The sequence below is a fragment of the Chelmon rostratus genome, chromosome 18 (genome assembly GCF_017976325.1).
Source record: "Chelmon rostratus isolate fCheRos1 chromosome 18, fCheRos1.pri, whole genome shotgun sequence".
Taxonomy (NCBI): Eukaryota; Metazoa; Chordata; class Actinopteri; order Chaetodontiformes; family Chaetodontidae; genus Chelmon; species Chelmon rostratus.
The window spans coordinates 17176959-17200404 of NC_055675.1; the positions used below are offsets into that span (position 1 = coordinate 17176959).

Here is a 23446-nt window from a genome sequence, read left to right on the forward strand (position 1 = left end):
AAATCAGAGTATAACAATGAAGCAATAATTGATGACCTAAAATCTATGCTTATAGTAAGTTATCCTCATGCAGGAGGGAAAGACTTGATCCACGAGGGAAACTGAAATATCATTACACAATAAAAACCACCTAAAAATGTAAAAAAAAAAAAGTAAAAATTGCCTTTTTTGTCAGATGTGATGAAAGTGAAAGATACAAAAGGCTTATAAATATAAAGACTATTATAATTACAGTGTAGTATTAAATTTAGCCAATAACATACAACTATGAATTGAACCACAGAGCCACACGCAGCCATGTCTGTCCTGAAACTAGTTTTCATTTCCGTTTTAGGTGATGCTTTACTTGTTTCTGCCATGTGGACATACAGGCCTGTTTATAGCCTCAGACTCTTCTGTCCCTTTTCATCCCTGCCTTTAGTAATTACGTAGATGCGAATGGTTAAATGAGTACCATACGGCAGCCTGTAATTAGATTTTTGGTAATGAATGGGTCAAATAGCAGTCGCAGGAATTCAGGCACAGAAATACCCCCCGAAGACGAGGCTTGACAGCACAGTTGGTGCATCACAAGCGGAAACGGAGACGGATGAGAAGCTTGTTTGAACTTTGGTTTGACAAAAATTTCTTGTTAGTGTTCCACATTCAAGAGACCTACAGTACCGTTCAAAAGTTTGGAATCGGCTGCCACAAATGCTTGATTCAGTGCTGTCAGATGGCTGAGACGGCTACTCTGTATTTTTGAATGGTCTTTCATGCTTTTGGGTTGCAGAAAGTCCTCTTTACAAATGGATGTTATTTTGTACGAGTTTGCAAAAAAAAAAAAAAGCAGTGTTTTGTACATGGGGAACAAAATGTTGTGCAGTGGTTCTACCAGACTGACAACTGAAAGGACAGAAAGAGGCAAAGATACATCTGAGCAACAGCTAGAGAAGGAGATAAGAAATTGCCGGTCACTGGTAAAAGAAATTGGATGTTTAACATTAAAGTCTGTGCAGATTTAAACAGGAACAGGTTCCTGTTTGCGTGTTAGGTGCACATTAATGCCTACAACAGGCTGGAACCAACATGCATATTGTTTTAGCAAAGCTTATTTTACAACTTCAAAATAGAAATAGAAGGTTAGACAAGGCGTAGCACTATTGGAACTGAATCATATTAAGGACCGACACAGTTTAAACTAGAGGTTAATTGATTGGTTTGACCGATTAAATGGCAGCAATAGGACATTTTAGTTTTGATCATTTAATTGTTCTGCCTTTAGGGCTAAAACTATTGTAAAAGTAAAGCAAAAATACATTTTGTGCCTGAAAAATACTGTTTTTATCAATGTTTTAATATCCTTTAATGAAGGGAAGAAGAAAAACATCAATATAACAGGCAGTTCCACCTTAGACCGGTAATATATGTATGAGATTCTCAGATTATTGGAACTGTTAACACAGTAAATATTGGCCTGTCAGTGCTGCTCAGAAGTGAAGAATCTGATTTTACACGGCCACCTTTTAAATGTCAGTCTGAAAAAGCTGTAAATTAAGCTCCACCCTGTGCAAATGAGCTGTTAAGCCAAGTGTTATTTCAAAGGGAAGAAGGCGAGTCAAGTCTCGTTTAGCCGGGCCACAGTTTAGACCTGTGGGAAACAAACTCAAACATTTGACCTTGCCCTGCGTGTCCATAAACCGCCGCTGTAGCGTTCAAAGATAATTCCTCCCTACTGAAAGTGAAATGCTGATAAATATATCCTCACCGACTGTCGACTGACATCGTCTGTAACTACACGTTCATGTAGTTTCTTCCCCCGATCAGCTCCAACATCACTGATTAATTCAGGAAGCTCGTCAGTACCGACTCTGTAGACTGATCGAGGAAGCTGGGTCAGTAATTTATTTATGGGATCAGAAAGCTCACTGTCACACATAAACAACACATGCACTCACAGATATTAAAGACGTTTGCTGTGTGTTGCCACATATTCAAGCCCTGTCAAACACTTTCTGCACTGTTGGATAAAGTGAAAACAATTGGAAAACCAAGTCAATAGTGACTACCAGCGTGTATTTACTCTCCACAGTCAGCCCAAGCTTTAGTGCCACAGCAGTTCTCTTCACAGACAAGGATGATATAGAAAGGACATCCTCTCTACACAGGCACTTTAAGACATTTAATTCTTCAGGCACCCACTAAGTGACCCCAGAGACGTTGCAGATAACCTCATAAGCAATACAGCTCCTATGTAAATAACATTTGAAAAGTTAAATGTATGGGTAGGCTGTGCAGGAAGAGTTAAAGCCAGCAGGAAAGCCGAGAAAATGTTCTGCTTTTCACACCACATCAAGAACAATGTGTGTGCGTCTTGTCTGGAGTCCGCTTGCTGGACCTCCTGACCTTCTCTTAAAGGCTCAATTGTAGATTTGTTTTACATTAAAATTGACACATTTTGACTGCAGTTTGGTTCTAAAAGAACAGTCCTCATTCTGGATACTGGACTTCAAAAAGTGACACCAGTGGAACCGTAATTAAAGGAAAGAGTGCAAACCAGCTGCACATCGCTAACTCTGTCTCTTTAGTATTTAGGGAGGAGCAAAGTAGCAATGCTAACTAACTGTTTTTGAGAAACCGAAGGCAACATAATTAAAATTTTGCCTACTGCGTGAGTTTCTGGCAACAAAAAGGCAACTAACAATTAAAAATGTCAGAGTGTCCCTTCAGAGATTTTCAGAAGTTGGAGCTCATTAGAAAAATGTGAGAGCTGTTTGTGGGCTGAAAAATGGGGGAGCCCTGTGAGTCTGCACGTCTGCTCCGACTCTAATTGGCTGTCACATTTTCAATTCTCACCAACACAGTGAGAGCCTCTCCTCGCCTCACCCCTGCGGGGCAGCTCGTGCCGCGGCAGTTTTACAGCAGAGGCTTTAGTGACAGATTAGAACTCGCTGCAAAGCCAGTGTGATGCATTTTGTTTGTGTCACTCTCCGAAGCCCTTAGAAACACAGAGCCTCGCCACCGTAACGTGCACAGATCGGTCAACGGATGCATTCAAGTTGCCTGAGCAATATCTCCGGATGCCGTGGGTGATCTTTCTTTGCATACGTTTTCTGTTTGTTTTACCTTGAAGACGAACATGTCTAACCCCGCAAGGACACGGGCACCTTCTTTTAATTGCTCTCCCGTGTAATCGTTGTCATATTGCGGGAGCTTTGGAGGTTGGAAGGCGCCCAGGCCCATCTGTCATTATGAACTCATTCCTTCTCTCCCTCTCTTTCTGCGGTTATCTCTCTCTCTCACTCTCTGTCTCTTTCTGTTTCATCTACATCTGCCTGTGCGAAATGGCGTTCAGCAAAATTATGAATATGCATCAAGTCATGTGTGATGCTTGTCTCTGAATAGCAGGGCAGTGAAGGGTGGGTTTTCTGTCTACCTCTGGTTTGTCTCTACCTCTTTAATGCACACACTGAGAGATAAAGGTCAGCACACTCATATATTTTGCACTGAGTAGGAGGTGGTCCACATGGAGGGCGATCTTAATTGTCCTGCGCTGGGTCATCACTACGGCAATACTCCTGATGATCATTACAGCCTCATTGTCATCTCTTCAGCGTTATTAGATAATAATAACGCCCACCAGCATTTCTGGAAAGTTTTCAGTGCTGATAAAAGGTGTGGTGCTTTACATTTAATACTTGTAAAGCTTTAATTAACAAAGCATTTAATCTGGCCTACGTGGCAAAATATTTCAATTTCCTTAAACCGCATTAGGCTTGGACTGTATGACGATATAATGTGAGACACTATATAATACGTTTTGCAACCTGGAAGACAGCAGTATGACGTTATCCCGTTGATCACAGCATTCCTTCCCTGAGCATGACGTTTGAGGAAAATGGCCACCATGTGAATATGGTCTGTTGTCTGCATCATTGTGACCTGCCCACATTCAGTCTCTCTTCATCCTGTCTGCACCGACTCCACCGGATGAGTTTGTTTTCTGTCTCTTTGACTCTGTTGGATTTAATGATCTGCTGCATTTGGCTTTTCCTTCTCATCACCACTAAAGGAAAATGAGAGCAATGACGTAGTTTATTTTCTGTTGCAGTTTTTACATCCATTAAAACATGTTTTTCTAGCAATACATCACATTTTTTTTTCCTTTTACTCACTGATTAATACACGAATGTGTTGCTGATGCACCTGCGTACATTTGCAGGCAGGGATCAGAAACCTGGATATGGTGTTTACGTGTCAGTGTGTCCCAGTTTCAGTCAGAGTGCGCCATCCATATTCGGGTCTCTCAAAACCAGAAACCTTATCCAGCCTTCTGACACTTGCAGAGTTCGTGCAAACAACATCAGCTCTAAAATGCAGGGAAACAGTTAAAAATGCAGTTTACAGTGTCCCATAATGCCAGATGACATCTTGAAATTAGTTGTCTTAACAACCCAATGATTCTGCTTAACAAAGTACGCAAGTAAATGAAAATTTGACTTCTTAGATATAAAAAACAGTCTAGCATTTTCTCACTGTTTGAGCACCACTCTACAGCCCTACAGTCACCTCTGTAATTTACCAGTGAAAAGGCTCCTTGAGATGGCTCAGTCAGCCGTCAGCAGATGAGCTGTGATCCATGGCTGCAACAGCTGCTCCCCTCACACAGCCCTATGACTGTGCTCCCCCCTGCAGCTGCCTCCATCTTTTTTTTTTTTCTTCTTTCGAGCATCTCCGCAGGGAATGCCCTACCTCGATCCTCTCCATGAAATCACAATTAATTATGGGAAGGGTTGTCTGCAAGCACAATGAGCCAGAGCCCCTTAAAGGGAGAAGTGCATCAGGGCAACCTGGAGTCCCAGCAGGCATGATGATTTTCTGAAGTGCAGCAGCATCACCTCCAGAGGCCTGTGCTCACTGCTGCAGTGAGCTGGAGTTGTTTATATTTGTATCTACAAGACCTGTGCTTCAGTGTTCACTGGTATAAAATATGTTTTATTATAAATTAATCTTCTGATTATTTTCAGATTAATTAGAAAATAGAGGAAAATGGCTGTCAAAATTATCTTAAGGAGAATTTTTTGAATGTGTTGTTTTTTCTAATCAACTGTCCAAAACCAAAAGATAATCGGTTTAAAATTATATAAAACAGAGACAAGCAGCAAATCCACACATTAGAGAAGCTGGAGGAAGGAAGCGTTTGGCATTTTGCTGGAAGAAAATGACCCGATGACAAAAGTGTTGGAGATTAATTTTCTGTCAGTGGACTGATCAATGAATTGTTGCAGTGCCAGTACAGCTTGTTCGAGACAGAATGGAGTGATTAGAAATACAATTTCTGACTATACGAATGCTGATTCACACCCCAGAACAGCAAAGAAAATCCATACAAAAAAAGGTTTAAAAGAAAAGACAAACACTCTCAGTGCCCACAGCACCTATTGCAATGTTATACGTGTGCAGAACATTTATTTATGGAGAGAGAAAAAAGCTAAAAGTTATTTTCTTATTGATCTCACTGCATTTACGACAAGTGGTCCCAGCCCCGCAGTACATATATAACCTCCCTGCTGCTGCAGTGGCAGTGCTAAGTGACTGGCTTTAGATAAATACTCAGATATTAATGTGTAGACTGCAGAAAAAGTCCTTCTTTTCTCTCCTTCTCTTCACTTTGGTCCAGAGTGAAACATCTCCACAACTATTGGAGAAATTGCTGTGAAATTAAGCAGAGACATTCGAGGAAGATGAATCCTGCTGACTTTGGTGACCCCCTGACCTTTCCTCTAGCGCCAACATGAGGTCAAAGTTTTAGTTTTTCCTCTGAAATATCTCAGAAATGAGCGTCCAGTCCAAACATTGTGTGGGGATTTATGCTTCACAAAGACTTGCAACACCGTACAATGACCTCGATAAAAATTCTGATTCCTCTGAAGCTGATGAAGAGCCAGTTTGGTTTCAAAACATTGTTCTGTTTCTAGATGTAACCAAGTAAAACATGTTGGGAGAATCTATAGTGTCTGGCCAGTTTTAGGATTGATCTCCATGAAATTCGGTAGGTGTTCATGTGACTTTGATCTGCTGACTTTTCATCCAGTGCCATCATCATGTTCAATACTTTAATGTTGAAGTACTGAGGTACCTGCACCTGTTTTGCTGGTACCTCAGCTGTCATTTGTGTTAAGTAGTAATCAGCAAATGTTAGCATGCTAACACACGAAATTAAGATGGTCATGATCATCAACATCAGCATTGTCATTCTGAGCATGTTAGCATGAGGATGAGAACATTTAGCTAAAAGCACCACTGTGCCTGAGTAGCCTCGAGACCAGAAGCCCAACCAGACTAATTGCATATGAAGGAGGCTGTCTGACAAATTACAGATCGCTTTATTAGAGTATGTCTTTGTATATTATTTATTTTCAGATTGATTTAGCGGTGACTCATAGATAACGCAGGGGAGGAGAGTGTTTGAAGTAGTGTGGAAAGTCTCCGACAGCCTTATCATTAGAAGTTAGCAATTTTTTCTCGAGACGTTAAAAGGAAAATCAAAGATCCATCTTCTTAATATTTCAGTCGTTGCACTAGCTACCTCTTTCAGACTTGCTGCCTGAGGCCTTCTTAAAAATACAAGCTGTGTGATCTCTCTGTCGGCCCTCAAATCCCTCAATTCGTCTCACGAACTGTCAAAGCTCCGTCAGATGCCTCATAGGCAGGCGCAAAAACGCCAAACTCCCTCACTCTCAACTTTGTTGCAGGATATGCCGGAAACTTCAGCTTTCACTCATTCACAAGCTGCTCCTGCTGCCTTTCACCGTCTCCCGCACATTGAGATGTGACCCTTGAGTTGAGTTGATTGTGGTCAAGTAAAAACCTGTTCTACTTGGATGTCGGTTCTGTCCGTGCTCCGTGTTCCTTCATAGAGGATTTTCAGGACAGCCTCAGAAAGCACAGTCAGCGTGCAGAGACTGTTCAAACATTTATACAAGCGCTCGCCCTCAAATGTCTGAACTTGGAAGCTGCGTCCCACTTCTTCATTCAGACTCGGAGCTCAGCACCTGCTGCTGTTATTCTTTTGACTTCAGATGAAGATATTTTGCCCAGACGTGCTCGGTATTAATCGCAACGTGATGCGTCTCTGGAGTGCCTGCGAACATTGCATTCTTTCACACTCTCTCGCTTGGCACGAGCCAAGAACTCGATCCTGATTGATGTTAAAGCCTGTGTTAAATGCATCTCGTCAGGGTTTTTCCTCTAAATCAAATTAACAGAATGCCAGACTAATGCACTCCGCGATATTCATAGGCCTGACCAGTAATTTGCTGACTAAGTCAATGCTTGCTCAGTGCTCACCATGTGGAGCAAAAGGTTTTCTATCTGGGTCATCAGCGAGGCGGCTGTGCTTGAGCTCCTCCTTTCCCTTTAGAAACTACAGACCTCTTGATTTGAAAGTGTCTGAAAAAGGGGCTGGATTATATATCGAATCTGGATTGATTTTCAGTACAAGTAATGCAATATTTATACCATAATATGCAGAGATGAGTCGTCATCTGCAAGGAAGTAGTTCACCGTGGTAAAGCCTATCAAAATTACTTATTGCTTACTCGGTCACAGCAGCCAAACAGTAACTGTTACCCAGTGGCTTCATGTAATTTTGTAACTGCAGACTGAGGACAGGCATCATGTTATTATCTCTCTGTGAGGGCAAGTATCTTTCACAGCTCACTCGTACACCTGTGCTGCCTTGTATGCCTAAAGCCGACAAGTGGAAAAAAGGGCTACAACAGCAGCCCTTTAGGTGCTTAACACCAAACGGCCTCGCAGCTCAGTGCTAGGTAATGATGGCATTATCATTGATCCCACCCCAAACTAAGTCCAGAGCGATCAATGCGTCCCTGTGTTTTTTTTTCCCGTGCAGACAGCAGTCAAATTAAGCCGACAGTGGTGAGGAGGAGACGTTCTGCAGATTAGAAAGCCACAACTGAAGAGATTGAGATTTAGTTTCTGCCTGCGTGTGTTGCTGTGTTTCCCCCAGAAGCAGCCACAGGCAGAGCTTTAAACCAGCATGTTTTTGGCTCCAGATTAGGCTCAGCAACAGCGTTTGCCAACATCTGTCTGCCATTACCCCTGTGACACTGGCAGTCATGCAGCAATTAATCAGACTGTTGTGATAGTTGCCTCTCGGTCACTCTGCACCTCAGGCACATCACCAAGCAGCAGGATGAGGGTCAGCGTTCAAATGGTCACATGTCCTGGGGGTTTTTACCGTACACATTGCTTCCTAACTACACCAAAAACAGCTGGCCTGGAGTTACTTTTCAGAGCCTCTAACGTTAACCTGGATTGTTCTGTCTCCTCGTTTGACTGCAGCAGCACTTTTTGTAGCTACTAACAGCACATTTACTTCTCTATCTCACCCATGCTGGTGCTCTGTAATTACTACATAAACTGGCATTTGGAAAATGCAAATCAGCCACTGGTGAGTAGTTTGATAATGTTTCTCTTAATTTTCAATATGAAGATTTGCTGCGTTTTTTTCTGTGTGCAGTATAATTATGAATTGAATATCTTTTGGTTTGAGGCATTTGAAGATGTCACATTTGGCTTTTGGACATTGTGATGAGCATTTTTCACAGTTTTTCACTGTAAATGACGCAGCCATAGTATGTAAGGCTTATTGTGCATTCAGACGAGACAAGTAGCAGCAGGAAGTCCATCATTTTAGGCGAGATGAAATCACATGCCTGTCATGTGATTGGCCGGTACCTTTCCTCGTTCCTCCACTTGACAGGCACGCACACATGTGTGCCAGCTGTGTTGCAAGATGCTGTTTTTCAGGAGAGTCGTGGGAGCAGTAATCTCTAAACATCAGAAATGCCAGTCCCATGGAGGCAGCAGGGAGAAGTGATTACTCGACTTAGACAGAATGAAAGACAGCTTTTCCCTGTGTTTGTTTTTAAGATGGTATCTGTCTGTGTTGTGGTCTAACCCGGGCAGTAATGAAAGCATTACAACCACATAGGTTTGACTTCACCAGTAGCTCAGGGAATAATATCCTTATCAAGAGGAGCTGTTTCGTCAGCAAAAGGTAAACACCTACTGCATTCCTGTTTGCTTCTGGTGTCTGTGACTGTCATTCTCATCTGCGCTGCTCAATCAAGGTTCACTCTCAGCGCTGTGGGTTTAGTAGTATATTTTGATAAGGACTGTTCTGCACTTTGGCCTATTGGTTGACATCTGCAGGGCTTGTGCTGTGGTGTGATATAGCTTGAGTTCAGAACGAAGACAGGATGAAATTGAGCATAAGAGGAAGAAGTATTTTAGGTTATTCTTGCAGTGATATGAAGATAAAGCAAAAGCTAGGGCCCATGTGCTCCACGGAACGGAATCAACAGTTCCTCCATCAGACCCACTGATCTGGTGTGTTTAAGCTGCATATGTAGGCTGTCTTGCAGAAAATCCTTTTTATAAATAAAATGTATATACTGTATATATATCTATATATCTATATCTATATAGATAGATACACAGTGCAAAGTTATGTTGCATGAAATTCATAGGTTTTCACTAAATATCTCATTCATTCACCATGACTAGACACAATTTCTAATGACAAAATGTGCTCGAATCATAAAACACAGAATTCAGAAAAATTAAAATTGAATACACAGAATTTGGTGAAAAAGTAAAAAAGGATCTGAAAAAAGATTATACAAGGGATTTCATAGAGCTCTATATCATATCCTGAACGCTCACCTCCAGGGGCTTCAGGAATCTTGAAAACTTGGAAATGAAACTGGCGTGCAGTAGCCTGCATCAGAAAGTGCTCCTGGTTTTCCTTTGTGAAAGCCTTTTTCTCTTCTGGGCGAATGAAGATAATTCCACATCACTTTCTGAGATGGACTGTTATCAGGGATGCTCAGTAATTTGAGTCAGCGATGAGGTCGGGATGCAGGGGGAGACCTTTAATGAGATTTGCTGGAGGTGTTGGCTCGATTACTGTGGCGAGTTTACCAGTGATGGCTCTCACCTGTTTTGTGCTCTTTCTGTGTGACTTGGAAAGGTAGGAAATTGAAAGAAACAGATACCCCCTGGCATCCTGCAGCACACTGATGATTTTTTTCCTGGACTAGGTATTCATGCACAGATTGCAGTGAAAAACAGAATGAGTTGCAGAGTCTTGCTTTATAAAGAAACATTTACAGTGGCTATTTATGGAAAGCTATATTATAAATACATGTTACTTTGGACTCTAGGGCCCTGCAGCCATTCACCTCTTGTGTCAGTAATGACAAACAAGACCGTCCTTTATATATGCAAAAAGAGAAAAGTGACCAACACCTAGATCGTGTCTAATGAGTTTGCTCTATGAAATGGTGCTTCATTTCATGAAAAGATATTTTAATTTAACTAAAACTGAATTTTACATTCTATCCTTAGTCATAAGTTTTTGAGAGATGCATGAAAGGGAGATTTAACCATATAACACTAAGACTATTACACCACCTCACATAGTCCATTAAACTCGGCTCATTTTTTCTTTTATTTAAACAGTAGTCACTTTGATCTTGCTGCAGATAATTATTGAATTGAATTCAATGTGGCTATTTTTTTTTTTTTTTTTTCTCTTCCAGGTCCTTGTTTTGAGAAGGAAGAGAAGATTTCAGAGGCCTCATCTCGAGAGGAATTCCTAACAAAAGGCCGGAAAATGAGCATATCCAAGACAGAAACAAGTGGCCCACCCAGCTATCTCACTGACCTGTGAGCAGCCATGCCTTTCCTACATCACACATCGAGGGGAACCCCTCTTCGGATGCAGGATTGTTTTCTGACATAGATCTGGAAGCATAGCTGAACCTCACAATAGAAATGGCATTAGTTTGTGTGGGCTATAATACATCCGAGGACATACTAGAATACAGGTGAGGCCAAACCTCCAGCCAATATCTACAGGACTCTTAAGAGGAGGTAAACAGCCTCAGATGACCTTTACAGAAGGACAGAGCTACAGCCCAGCTTTGATGATTTAGTATCCATCCCACTACCTTGCTGACAAGGTCACACAATGGCTGCTGCTGATCCCCATAGCAACGGTTCCTTGGTGGGGCGAGGAGCAGACTGAGAGAGTCAACAATGCAGCGTAACGGTGGTGGGGTAGGTGCCGGTGGCCAGCCATGGGTGTTGCGGCGTGTGCGTCTCACCTGGCTCAGTTTCATGCTCTTCTTCATCCTGGTCTTCTTTCCACTCATTGCCCACTACTACCTCACTACCATAGACGAAGCTGGAGGTCCTGATAAGCGCATCTTTGGGCCACGGCCTGGTGGTGAACTGTGCGAGGCCAAACATGTGCAGGATCTGTGCCGAATCCGCGAGTCTGTCAGCGAGGAACTGCTGCAGCTGGAGGCCAAGAGGCAAGAGCTCAACGGGGAGATCGCCCGACTCAACCTACGCATTGAGGCCTGCAAGCGCAGCATTGACAGCGCCAAGCAGGATCTGCTACAGCTGAAGAATGTGATCAGCCAGACAGAACATTCCTATAAAGAACTAATGGCCCAGAACCAGCCGAAGCTATCATTGCCAGTCAGGCTGCTGCCAGACAAGGAGGACCCAGGACTGCCTCCACCCAAGTCTGCACGCTCCTGTCGCTTACGCTCCTGCTTCGACTATGCGCGCTGCCCTCTTACCTCTGGGTTTCCTGTGTATGTCTATGACACAGGCTCCTACCCATGGGCGGACTATCTTGACCCACTGGTGAAGCAGGCTTTTGCAGCCTCAGTTAAGAGCAACATTTATGTAACTGATAACCCCAGCATTGCCTGTCTGTATTTGGTGCTGGTAGGGGAGCTACAGGAGTCCTCCTCCCCACTGCCATCTCCTTCAGAGCTGGAAAAACAATTAAAAGCGCTTCCTTATTGGAGATCTGATGGACACAATCATGTACTGGTGCATCTCACTAGAAAGTCCATGACACAGAACTTCCTCTATAATGTGAGCACAGGACGGGCGGCAGTCGCTCAGTCCACCTTCCTGGAGCAGCAGTATCGTGAGGGCTTTGATTTGGTTGTGTCCCCACTGGTTCATGCTCTCTCAGAACCAAACTTTTTGGAAGTACCCCCTCAAGTTCCTGTAAAGAGGAAATACCTGTTCACTTTCCAGGGAGAGAGGGTGGAGTCACTGAGGAGCAGCTTACAGGAGGCACCCCCTCAGTCTTTCGAGGAGGAAATGGAAGGAGACCCACCAGCTGACTATGATGATCGCATTATCGGTACCTTAAAGGCAGTGCAGGACAGCCACTTGGATCAGGTACTGGTAGAGTTCACCTGCAAGAACCCGCGGCCAAGTTTGCCAACTGAGTGGGCTCTTTGTGGAGAGAGGGAGGACAGGCTGGAGGTGCTCAAGGCTTCAACTTTTGCCTTGGTGATTGCTCCAGGGGATGGACAGCTGGTGGCCTCAGCAGGCTGTGGGATGAGGCTCTTTGAGGCCCTTGAGGTAGGGACCATCCCAGTTGTGTTGGGGGACCACTCCAGACTACCATATCACCAGTTTATTCGATGGAGTGAAGCTGCCATTATAGTCCCCAAACCTCGCGTCACAGAGCTACACTTCCTGCTGCGCAGCCTATCAGACAATGATATGTTAACTATGAGGCGGCAGGGCCGCTTTCTGTGGGAAACCTACTTCTCCACCTCAGAGAATGTTCTTAACACCCTCCTGGCCAGCATCAGAACCAACATCCAGGTTCCTGCTGCACCCATTAAAGAAGAGCCTGCGCATGAGATTCCTCACAAAGCAGGGAAGCTGGCAGGAACTGATGCCAACCTGGCTGACAATGGCGACCTGGATTTGGGTCCTGTCGAGACAGAGCCCCCATATGCCTCTCCACGCTTTCTCCGCAACTTCACATACACAGCTGCAGACACCTATAGAGCATGGAACCGGGCCCCGGGGCCTTTCCATCTGTTTCCTCACACTCCTCTGGATCCTGTGCTGCCCTCTGAGGCCAAATTCCTTGGCTCTGGCACTGGTTTTAGGCCTATCGGTGGAGGTACAGGGGGTTCTGGGAAGGAGTTTCAGGCGGCCCTGGGGGGAAACGTGCCCAGAGAACAATTCACCGTGGTCATGCTGACATATGAGAGGGAGGAGGTGCTGATGAACTCTCTGGAAAGGTTGAATGGACTGCCATACCTCAATAAGGTAGTGGTGGTGTGGAACTCGCCCAAGCCTCCTTCAGATGACCTCCTGTGGCCAGACATTGGCCTGCCAATTGTGGTAAGTACTCCTTCAGAAGAATCGTCTAATTCGTCAAATGTACACATTTTCATCTAAATGCTGATGGTTTGTTTCATAAGGAAGACATCTCCTCCTTGTCCTTTCTCTCTGAATTGCAAAAACGGAACGTGTAGCATTTGTGTTGTGTCAGTGGTGGTGAAAAAACACATTACGTTGAGCTGTTTGGATCAGTGCCTTTTTGAAACTCTGCAGGAGTCCATAAAAATTACCACCAGCTTTCTGTGAAGAAGTTTCACATCCATGAATAATAAAATTAGTGCTTTTGAATCAAGCCTGAAAATGAAATATTCATGTAGTTCATATTCACACCATTAGTTGGTGACAGAGACTTTGTGGACAAGTGGTGAGCTATAGGAGAGGAACTAATGAATTGGAGTCTGTATTCATCAGTGCTAGAAGGGTCTTTGGTGCTACCTGGCATAAAGTTTTGATAAGCTTATGTTTGCTGTTTATATACAGCACATGTATACCTATGATAATACAACCTAAAGAGCAAATAAACCCATGTAAGAACGTTTCTACTAAGCTCATAAAATGAAAATTAATAATACAATAGCAACAACGGATCAAACGACTATGTGCATGTGAAAGGGGTTGCTTGTAGTGATAAACCCACAGGGACTTATCACTCACCTACTTAATGTGTTAATGTAATGCTGATTCACTCTCACTACTCTCATGAGGGACACTTTCAGCCACAGAAGGCAGAAATTCTCTATATGCTATAGTAGTGGAGCACTTAGCAACTAAAGACCAGTGTTTCCCTGGGGAGCTGGTGGAGAGCAAAACAGAGCTAAAAAGAGAGTGAATATTGGATTCATATGGTGTCGAGAAACACAACTTAAGATGAATACTAATGTTGTTTTTGCACGTTCTGGATGTGTAATTAATCAACTGGTTACTAAGTTCACCCTATCAACTAAAAAGGTTATGTAATATGTCAATAATGTGTTTACAGCAAGTTTCCACTGCCACCTAGTGGCCAAAAATGTGTGTGTACCTTTACACAAAAAGTACTCAACTATATATAACTGTCAGTATAGTATGCTGCGAGTAGTGGCATGTGAAGTGCCTGACATGCCTGACGGAAATATTGTTGCTAAGCAGAATCTTGTCTTGTACCTGCAGGTTGTCCGCACAGAAAAGAACAGCCTGAACAACCGCTTCCTTCCGTGGGACGCCGTGGAAACCGAGGCCATCCTGTCGATTGATGATGATGCTCATCTCCGCCATGATGAGATCATGTTCGGGTTCAGGTCAGAGATGGTTGCAGAATGCATGTAGACGAAATTTGGGCATTTGTCATTACTTTTGCAATTTCACAGTGCCTATAAAGGTATCCAGCCACTGGAAATTGTCATGTTTTATCTTACAACATCAAATGAAAATGAACTTAATGTGGATTTCTTTTACGCAGATCAACAGAAAAACACTTTTATGTGTTTAAGTGAAAACAGAGCTCTACTGAATTCATTACAAATCTAAAATATGAAATAATGGTTTGAGTACATAAGTTCTGACCTTTTTAAAATATATCTGTTGGCCAGGCACTTAACAATTAATTGAAAGATTTAATCATAGTACGTCAGATATAGGAGGGAGAAATGCTGTGAAGACATTTGAACACCAAAAAAAAGAAGAGAAACCTCCCTCGAGAAGTGAAAATGTCCAAAGAATGCAGAAGCATCGCATTCCTGAGAACAGTGAATTAAAGAGAAACTGAACCAACCCAAGAGACTGAAGCAGAGAAAATAAAAGGGAAACATGCTCTCAGTGCCATATATTTATGATTCATTTGCTAATACCAGACTCAGAAGAGCTGAAAGTGAAGGCCATGTTTAAACCTATTAAAATGATCAAGTACACCGCTAATGTTATTTTTTTTTGCACCGCCCCTCCCTCTCTCAGCCCTGTCTGCGGCTTGTTCGGGCAGGCGTAAATTGGGGTCATTTCTCATGAATTATCTCAGCTCCCCCAGAATTACCCAGGAATGCTTCCTCACCTCCACCCTCGCCAAAAGAGGGAGAAATTACGCCGCAGCTGACTGTGTCAGACATTTGAGTGGTCTCACATGAGCTCATTTGACACATTAGACGTTGAACAACTCATTAGACATTGGCTCTTAGAGATTTCTTGCATCTTGCTTGTCTGTAGAGGGAATTCCAAGTGCCTAATCAGAAAAACTGAAACACTTTTTTTTTTTCCCCCCTCCAAGACTTTTTAGCAGTGACTGGGCAACAGATCGTGTGAATACGAGCCAAGAGTGACATTTTGGTTTTAAATATCTTAAAAATCTGTTACATACTAATATAAGACAACAGAATGGTTACTTAATTACTCACAAGAGGCAAATAGTTGCCGCATAGCTTATTTAGATGACAAGTTGAAGCAGATGGATGTGAAAGCGCGGCATATGCACGGCCAGACACTTGGAAACCAAACTGATGACCATAATTAAGTAACATAACTACAGAACGTTTAATTCTGCACAGTCAGTCTTGATTCATTGACCTTCAGTCTTGATTCATTTGCTGAAAATGAGGAATCCGGTTGGCTTTGTGTTGGGCGGTGTCTCACAGAGTGTGGCGTGAAGCCAGAGACCGCATCGTGGGTTTCCCTGGGAGGTATCACGCGTGGGACGTCAACCATCAGTCCTGGCTCTACAATTCCAACTACTCCTGTGAGCTCTCCATGGTTCTGACAGGAGCCGCTTTCTTCCACAAGGTCGGAACCCTTACCCCCACCCCCCCCAACCCCAAACAAAAAACCCTACGACGTTCAGCCGAATTGATCTTTTTGCTATCACGTAGCCACATCATCAAGCTCCCCTGTGTGCTTGTGTTTTTGTAGTACTACGCCTATCTGTACTCCTACGTGATGCCCCAGGCCATCAGGGACATGGTGGACGAATACATAAACTGCGAGGACATCGCCATGAACTTCCTGGTCTCTCACATCACCCGCAAACCACCCATCAAGGTCAGTGGCAGAGCGTGCAGTCTAGCTGTGTTCAACTCGGCATCGACAAACTTTGTATCTCCCTCAGGCCCCGGCGTATTTATATTTTTGCCCACTTAGCCTTGCCATTACTCAAACTGACATATCCAATGTTCCACACAAATGATAAATCAAAAACACGAGATCGAATTGGTGTGCTATGTCTGATTTTCACCCCGGATTTCTATTGGAAGGACATTTATTACCAGAGTGTATATTTATGGCTAGACAAATAATTATAGCAATCAAGCGAAGGAAGCTGTTGGAACAGAAATGTCAGTGCAGCCCTCAGTTTAAGTTCTTTTTGATTTAGTGGGGTGTTAATATTCAGGGTGTTTCGGAGGGGAATTAAGGACGGCTTTGATGGAGTGTGTTGCATGACAGCAGTTCACTGTTAGGAATAAGCCTTGTGAATAATGAATTTGGGACAAGTTTGAATGTGGAGTCCTAAATGGTGAGGGACTATATTTCCTTTTTAAGTCCAAATAAGACAAAACAGAAAATAAATGGCTTTGTATGCATCGGTGGTGCTAAATTTACAACATTCGAACTCAGCTTTAGGCATGTTCCTTTTCTTAATAGGCCATTTTTTAATCCCTGTCACCTTTTGCATGGCACACATGCAGTTTACAATTAATATCAGTGATAAATCTGACCTTAAATCTTCCATTGTAGGCAGTGGTAGACAAAGGCATCTTGTCAGCTGAAATGACAACTGTCGCTAGCACATTTGATTAGCCATAGCTGGCGAGCTAATTAAGCTAACAAGCTGACTCATTTAAAATGAGAATCTTAATTACACACTGGCTACATACATTATATCGTGCTACGCGCCTAATGGGGTTAAAGCTGCATGTCCCAGGCAAAGAGTTAGCATCGTCGCCAGATGAGGATCCATGTAGTTAGACAACATGGAAACAAAGAAACTGCATTGTCCCTGTGTTACAGTGTGGAGTCCCATTATTATCAGTAAAATTATGCCCTTTGGCTGCTTACCTTACGTACTTGTTTCTATTTTCAAACGCTATGTTCTCAATTTCAGTCAGAAGAGAACAGGCTTTTAGCATGAGGACTTGATGTGTTTGGCAAACATGATGCTACCTGGGACAAGAAGTCTGAATTTTAATTTAAAAACCCCACAAGCTAATGCAAGCTAAAACGGAACACTCCTTCGCCTTGGAAGGGACGATTGGTTGCTGCTGTAGGGATGTAAGCTAGTTAGCTGGACATGCTAATGATTGCAGCAAACAAATGCTGTTTAATTTGTTTTGGAACGGCTAAAATAAGGACACCACCCACCAAACCTTTGACTATCGCTCGTATTACAGCTGCACCCAAATTGCTTCAGCAAGTGGAGAAATTCAAATGTCGCCTAGTTACAATTGCTAAGATATTAGCGGACATTATTTCACGTACCATATGTACAAGTGACATACAGACACAGTATGTGTCAAAGTAAATATGACCAGTTAACAGACCGACTCTCTCTCTTTGTGTTAGGTGACGTCTCGTTGGACTTTCCGCTGTCCCGGCTGCCCTCAGGCCCTCTCGCACGACGACTCGCATTTCCACGAACGCCACAAGTGCATCAACTTCTTCGTCAAGGTGTACGGCTACATGCCACTGCTGTACACGCAGTTCCGCGTGGACTCCGTGCTGTTCAAGACCCGTCTACCCCACGACAAGACCAAGTGCTTCAAGTTCATCTAGCGTCGGGGTTGAGCGGCCCGGCAAGGAGCCAATAGCAGAGCGGACTGAAGGACTGCGAGCGTTTCAAAGGACAGCCCCGCGAGCAGAGATGAAGACGGGCCGATGGACTGCCAGATAAAAGCACAGAAGGAAAGTTTGGGGTTAGGATTTTGCCCGGGGGGGATAGACAAGTTAACCTTAAAAGCTGTTGGCTCGTGGTCTAATCCACAACTCTACTGAAAATTTGAAGAGTGGAAAGCTGAAAGGGACGACTGCCAACAAAACGAGCCTTTTCAGCGGATGCCACTCCTCCTTTTTCATGCTCTTCAATCACGCTCAATCATCGACCACTACAGATGTCATTTGCACCTCTCAACGGCCTGCTGAGGAAAGAGGGTGGTTGTACACAGTGTACAGAAACTCCCCCACAATAAACCCCACCTGACAATGGAGCTATCAGTTACTGATTCGCTGACAGACTGATGTCAGGCTGCAAAAAGTGGCAACGGCACACGGCTGCCACGGCGCTCCCCCCTCCCCTTTGTTTCCCATTTTACAGTTACAAACTGTACTTCTTGTACATGTACATGAGAGAAGCACTGATGGTCAGAAGTATTTTATTGAACAGTCTTTTTTTTTTTTTTTTTTAATAATGTCGTTTAAATGTGTAAATCTCTATGTCGAACGAACATTTTCCAGAACCTCTGCCTGTGAGAGATCAGACACAGACCTAGCTAGTCTGAGAACGAGACCGGAACAGGCTGGCCCAATCATCTTTAGTAGTGTTCAAGAAGGAATTCACTTCAGCGGTCACCATAATGCCTCGAATTTGTCATGGAAACCAGCCGCCATTTCGTCATTTTGTTACGCCTCCAGGGTCTGCACTCCTCGACGAGAGTTCAAAATGGCCCGTTTTTTATGCTAAAAGGTGTTTACAGATGTTTGTAAAAGTGGTCTGAGGTTGACGTAGTCATGTCTAAATGTAATATTATTAACCAATCAGCGGTTACTATGTCCCTTACTGAAGTGCATCAGTCAAGACTCAGCTGCCAAAATCAACAGAAAATAGGTTTGGATGTCTAATTAAGGTCGTAATTATACACAAAGCCTTCAGTGAAGTTCAATGTACTGTTATGATTATGGTAAAATCTTGGGTTTAATGGGAATAGTGTGACACTTTGGGAAAGATGTTCTTTTGCAGTCTGGCAGAGACTTTGATGAGAAGATTAGTACCTCTGTTAAATCTGGCTGTTCAATAATAAGCTGCAGCCAGCAGACAGTTACTTTAGCTTAGCATAAAACCGGGAGAAAGAGCTGCCCTGGCACTGTAGAGGCTAACAATATCTGCCCACCAGCACCCCGAGAACGGTTTCATCAACACAATATCTCGTTTAATCTGTACAAAAAAAAAAACAAGGTGTAAAAACAACAAGCAGTTTCTCCATTCCCAGTGTTTGTGCGAAGCTAAACCAGCTGGCTGCAGGTCGCAATGTTCAGCCTTATATTTAATGATCAGTTTTGAGAACGGTCGAGATCTTGTCATCCGACTCTCTACTAGAGAGCACATCAGCGTATTTCCCAAGATTCTGGACTATTCTCTGTAATATATTGCCAGTTCTGGCTTTGCAACATAAATATTGGCTGTGTCCTGCCATGTTCATGTCGCCCTCCTGTATAGAAGTTTCCCAGCTCAGACAGAAACGTCACTTTACAGTGTCGCCATATTGGTTTCACTTTGTTTAGTTTAGTTTTTTTTTTTTTTTTTTTACCATTGCTTGATGAATGTTTTCTTTGCCAAATAGGTACGATGTCTGCTGCTTTACAGTATAATTTCCAGGGTGCACAGTGTGAACAATTGCTAAAGGGATGCAGTCTGGTACACCCATATCCACTCTGCATGGTACTTTACCAGGAGTCGATCCATTGGAGCCCCTCCCATCATGTATTATAAATCCAAAGTCCTTTATTTGACCTTGTCAGATTTAATTCCTGTAATCTGAACAAAAGATTAACCTGAAAAGATCACATTAAAAAGGATATTGAGATCATTTTAGGACTTTTTTCCCAAAAACTCTCATAAGTCCGCGGTTCCTGTATATTTATTGAATATATTATTAAAAAGATTTTTTAAACCGATAATGACACATCCAATAAAATGACGAGACACGGTAGTTTATTATTCCTAATCGCACAGAGGTCCCAACCTGATTGAGCCGTCAGCTCGTTTCATTGCCAAGGAAAACCAGCTTGTGCCACTGAATGCTTGAAGGGGGAACTTAACTGACCTGAGAGCAGCACTCAGGCAAGGAAATGTGTTTTATAGACCACAAGATGACCTGGTTCTGAGAAAGGTCGACCCGTAACAGAATGTCATAAACTGAGCCTCTGCAGCAGTCAGTGGACATGCAGTGAAGTGTCTTTGAAATCCCGACCTATTCCAGAGGGCAGCTGCTGCTCTTTGGCTCCTCCAGTGAAATATTAAAGTATGTGATTGATCAGGTTTAGCTGAAATGAGGAGCCAGATTCCCAATCACCTGTAAATTAACTGTTTATCATGAAACAGCAGTACAGCTACAACAAATCCAAATTTGCATCTGTGCTGCACCAGACTTGAAAAACCAGCCCGGCTCCTAACACGTCTCAACACTTTTATTGGAGCTCCAGGGGCCTTATAATTACCTGGCTGACTCTCACCTGTCCTCGGGGCATAGACGGGATCGGCTGGTATTTTGGAACCTCACATTCCTCCAGCTCCCGGTTTTCCCCCTCAAGGATGCGTGGCACAGCTGGTTTTCCAGGGCCCAGAGCTGGCTAAACTTCCCTGGAAGGCCGCAGTCACTCTGCTGGGCGTAAGGAGCAGTGAAGCTATGTGCTCCTGGGTCCGATCCACAACCGTGGGCGAGGCTCCAGCCACCTGCAGCGCTGCTCGAGCCCTACCAGACCGATGACTGATGACAGCGTCAAGCATACCATTGAAGGCCAGATAAATGGAAATAAAAACTCAACATTGTTAAAACATTATCTGACTCGTGGCCTCGTTCTTTATAAAACACATTAGTGCACTTTGAGTATGAGATAATGCCTTAAAATAAGAGGTGTGAGTCAGAGCTTTAAAACATAGTCGACCTTTTGGATAATGGGTTTATTTGCTTTGTTGTCGGGAGTGAGCTTGTGATGAAAAGATTGATACCACTCGCACATCTATATGGTAAAAATGAATCTGCAGCTAACTAGCTAGCTATGGAGAGTTGAAACAAGGGGAAATGAGATGTAGCTCTGTCCAAAGGAAACAAAACCACCAGCACCTGTAGAGCTGCCTCATCAACATACTATGTCTTGTTTAATTTATAAAAACGTTTTACTCGGGGTTATGGGCCGGGCTGCTTATTGGACGGGGATGGACTACATCCTGAACGGAGTTTGTTCTCGGCCAGTTAGTAGGCAGCCAATCGGAAACTCCAGGAAGTTTACTCATCCCAACAAAGAAATAGTCACTACGACATAACATAAATTGTCCGTAAAAACACAGAAAAACAACAAACGAAGAGTATGAGTTAATCTGTGATCTTTAAAGTTGTTGCTATGCAAATCCTCACACCTGTTTTTAGTCTTCATGCTGTGCTAAACTGTGGCGCGCACCAATGTTACTCCCCAGCGGAAGAAGTCTAAAAGACACCAGACTTTGACAGTCACTAAACTTTTAAGACACAAGAGGCATCACTTGGGTTTATTTTCGTTGAAACCGACTATTTTTGTTTGCTTCCTGGGACCTTGAAGATGAGTTTTTGGTTGAAGGACTCATTCACTGGTTGTTGAACTGACTGACTGCCTCCTTGGTGGATGTCTGAGACCATTTTCTAGTTCCACAATGTGGATTTTCTGTCTCTTCACTCTGACTCATAAAAATAACTGTTCTACCTAAATGCTGGTTATGCACAAATTGTGCCTGGACCATAACACAAACAGAACTTGTGATTAAAAACAAAAACCCCAAAACCTCCAGTGGCTGTTAATTCCCCTTTCTGCAACCAAAAGCCAACAATTTATCTGGCAGGAATGTTACACATGTGGTTTTCATTCATCTCGCAATGAAGAAAATTTGACTTTGTAGCATTTGGCCCTGCAGCAAAAATGAAGGTGTGGATGAAGCACCCCAAACCCAGGGGAGGGGTTCAGCTCTGACATCAGTGGGACAAGGAGGGAGAAAAATGTGTCCCACACCCCAACAGCTTCAGCCAGCGGACAGAGGAGAGAGGGTTTCACTGAAACACGGGTGTGGCTGTGCAGTCTTTGTCGCCTTTTTGGGGATTTTCCGACTCACAGCTTTTCTCTTCTGACGAGGGTTGAAGATTGGCTTTGCTTCAGATTAGGACAGGGCAGGTATATTCTGAATTCCCACAGCTCTGGACAGTGTTTTCATTTATTTTAGCTTTATTAAATAATACATCTTCCATTCACTTGTAATGAGAAAATATGATTTACCTTTTTCCCGTAATTTCATTTTGCCACTCCAGCTCACTTCGCGGCCGACGCAGCCGCAGCTGTCGTCGGCGCTGCCTCGCCGAAGCAGCCAAGGTTTATTGGACTGCGCAGGCTTTTGCATATTCCTCCTCAGCGGGAAGCACCGAGTTTCTACATGAATGAACATGGCTGAGTTGTCAGAAGGCTGAATGGTGAGAGAGGCTCAATCTGTATTACACAGGAAAGGAAGCTGCTCTTTGATACCGGTGGCATGCAGAGCTGCATCCAATTCTGTAAGAGACTCAGCGAGCAAGACAGAATTTCATTCCTCTCGTTTAAAGTGGCGTCAGATGCATAGTGTACTGAGTTATGCAAGACCACAATGAAAAAGAAAAATCTGTCTTTGTGTAGCACATACCCCAGAGAGAGAGCCGTAAAACTGGTAAACCATTTGACTGATAATCCAAAAACATAAAAGGGGAAAAAAATGGATCTTGCATAATGTCGTGTGCATGTAAACAAACTGTACAAAGCATAGCTTGTAAGCATAGTTGCAGCATGTTGCAGGCCCTTTGTAACAGTCTTTTCATTGCCTTCTCTTTTGTCGATGGCTGATAGAGAAATGTCTGGTATGCTGGTGGCAGCTGAAGTCCAGAGAAGCCCAGAAGAAACAGGGAGGAGTCTGCTAGTCCTGGACCGAGCTCTTTGGTCCAAGATTCGGAGACAGAGAATGTTTGGAAGTGTCTTCACATTGTCCTGTAAACAGTAAGTGCACATGCAGATTTTGCTGTAGGCAGAATTGCTGGGAAACAAAGCGTTTCCTTGTGGTCTCGGTTAGTTCAGTGATCAAAATGTCATTAATTTTCAGTCTGTCGGCGCCTTTTTCTGTCGATAAAAAGGCCGGAGCTGGAGCTTCCACCTCTACCAATTAAGTCTGTCTGCCTCAGAGAAAAGTGGCAGATTAAAGGGTAGTCATGCAGTCTCTGGCAGTGAAGACTGGGAACCCAAGCCTGTCCTCACACCTGTATGCAGC

At 43.4% G+C, this 23446-nt stretch overlaps 1 protein-coding gene across 1 annotated transcript in view; it reads left to right on the forward strand.

Annotated features, from left to right (window-relative positions):
- The window catches only part of extl3 (exostosin-like glycosyltransferase 3), a 30007-nt gene extending 11432 nt beyond the window's left edge, over positions 1-18575 (forward strand). Inside the window, exons 2-6 of the mRNA XM_041959450.1 lie at positions 10611-13245; positions 14395-14522; positions 15846-15990; positions 16117-16245; positions 17764-18575. Coding sequence (XP_041815384.1) covers positions 11110-13245; positions 14395-14522; positions 15846-15990; positions 16117-16245; positions 17764-17973 — 2748 coding nt within the window. The 5' untranslated portion in view covers positions 10611-11109 and the 3' untranslated portion in view covers positions 17974-18575. The remainder of the gene's footprint in view (positions 1-10610; positions 13246-14394; positions 14523-15845; positions 15991-16116; positions 16246-17763) is intronic.
- Positions 18576-23446: the final 4871 nt, after the last annotated feature.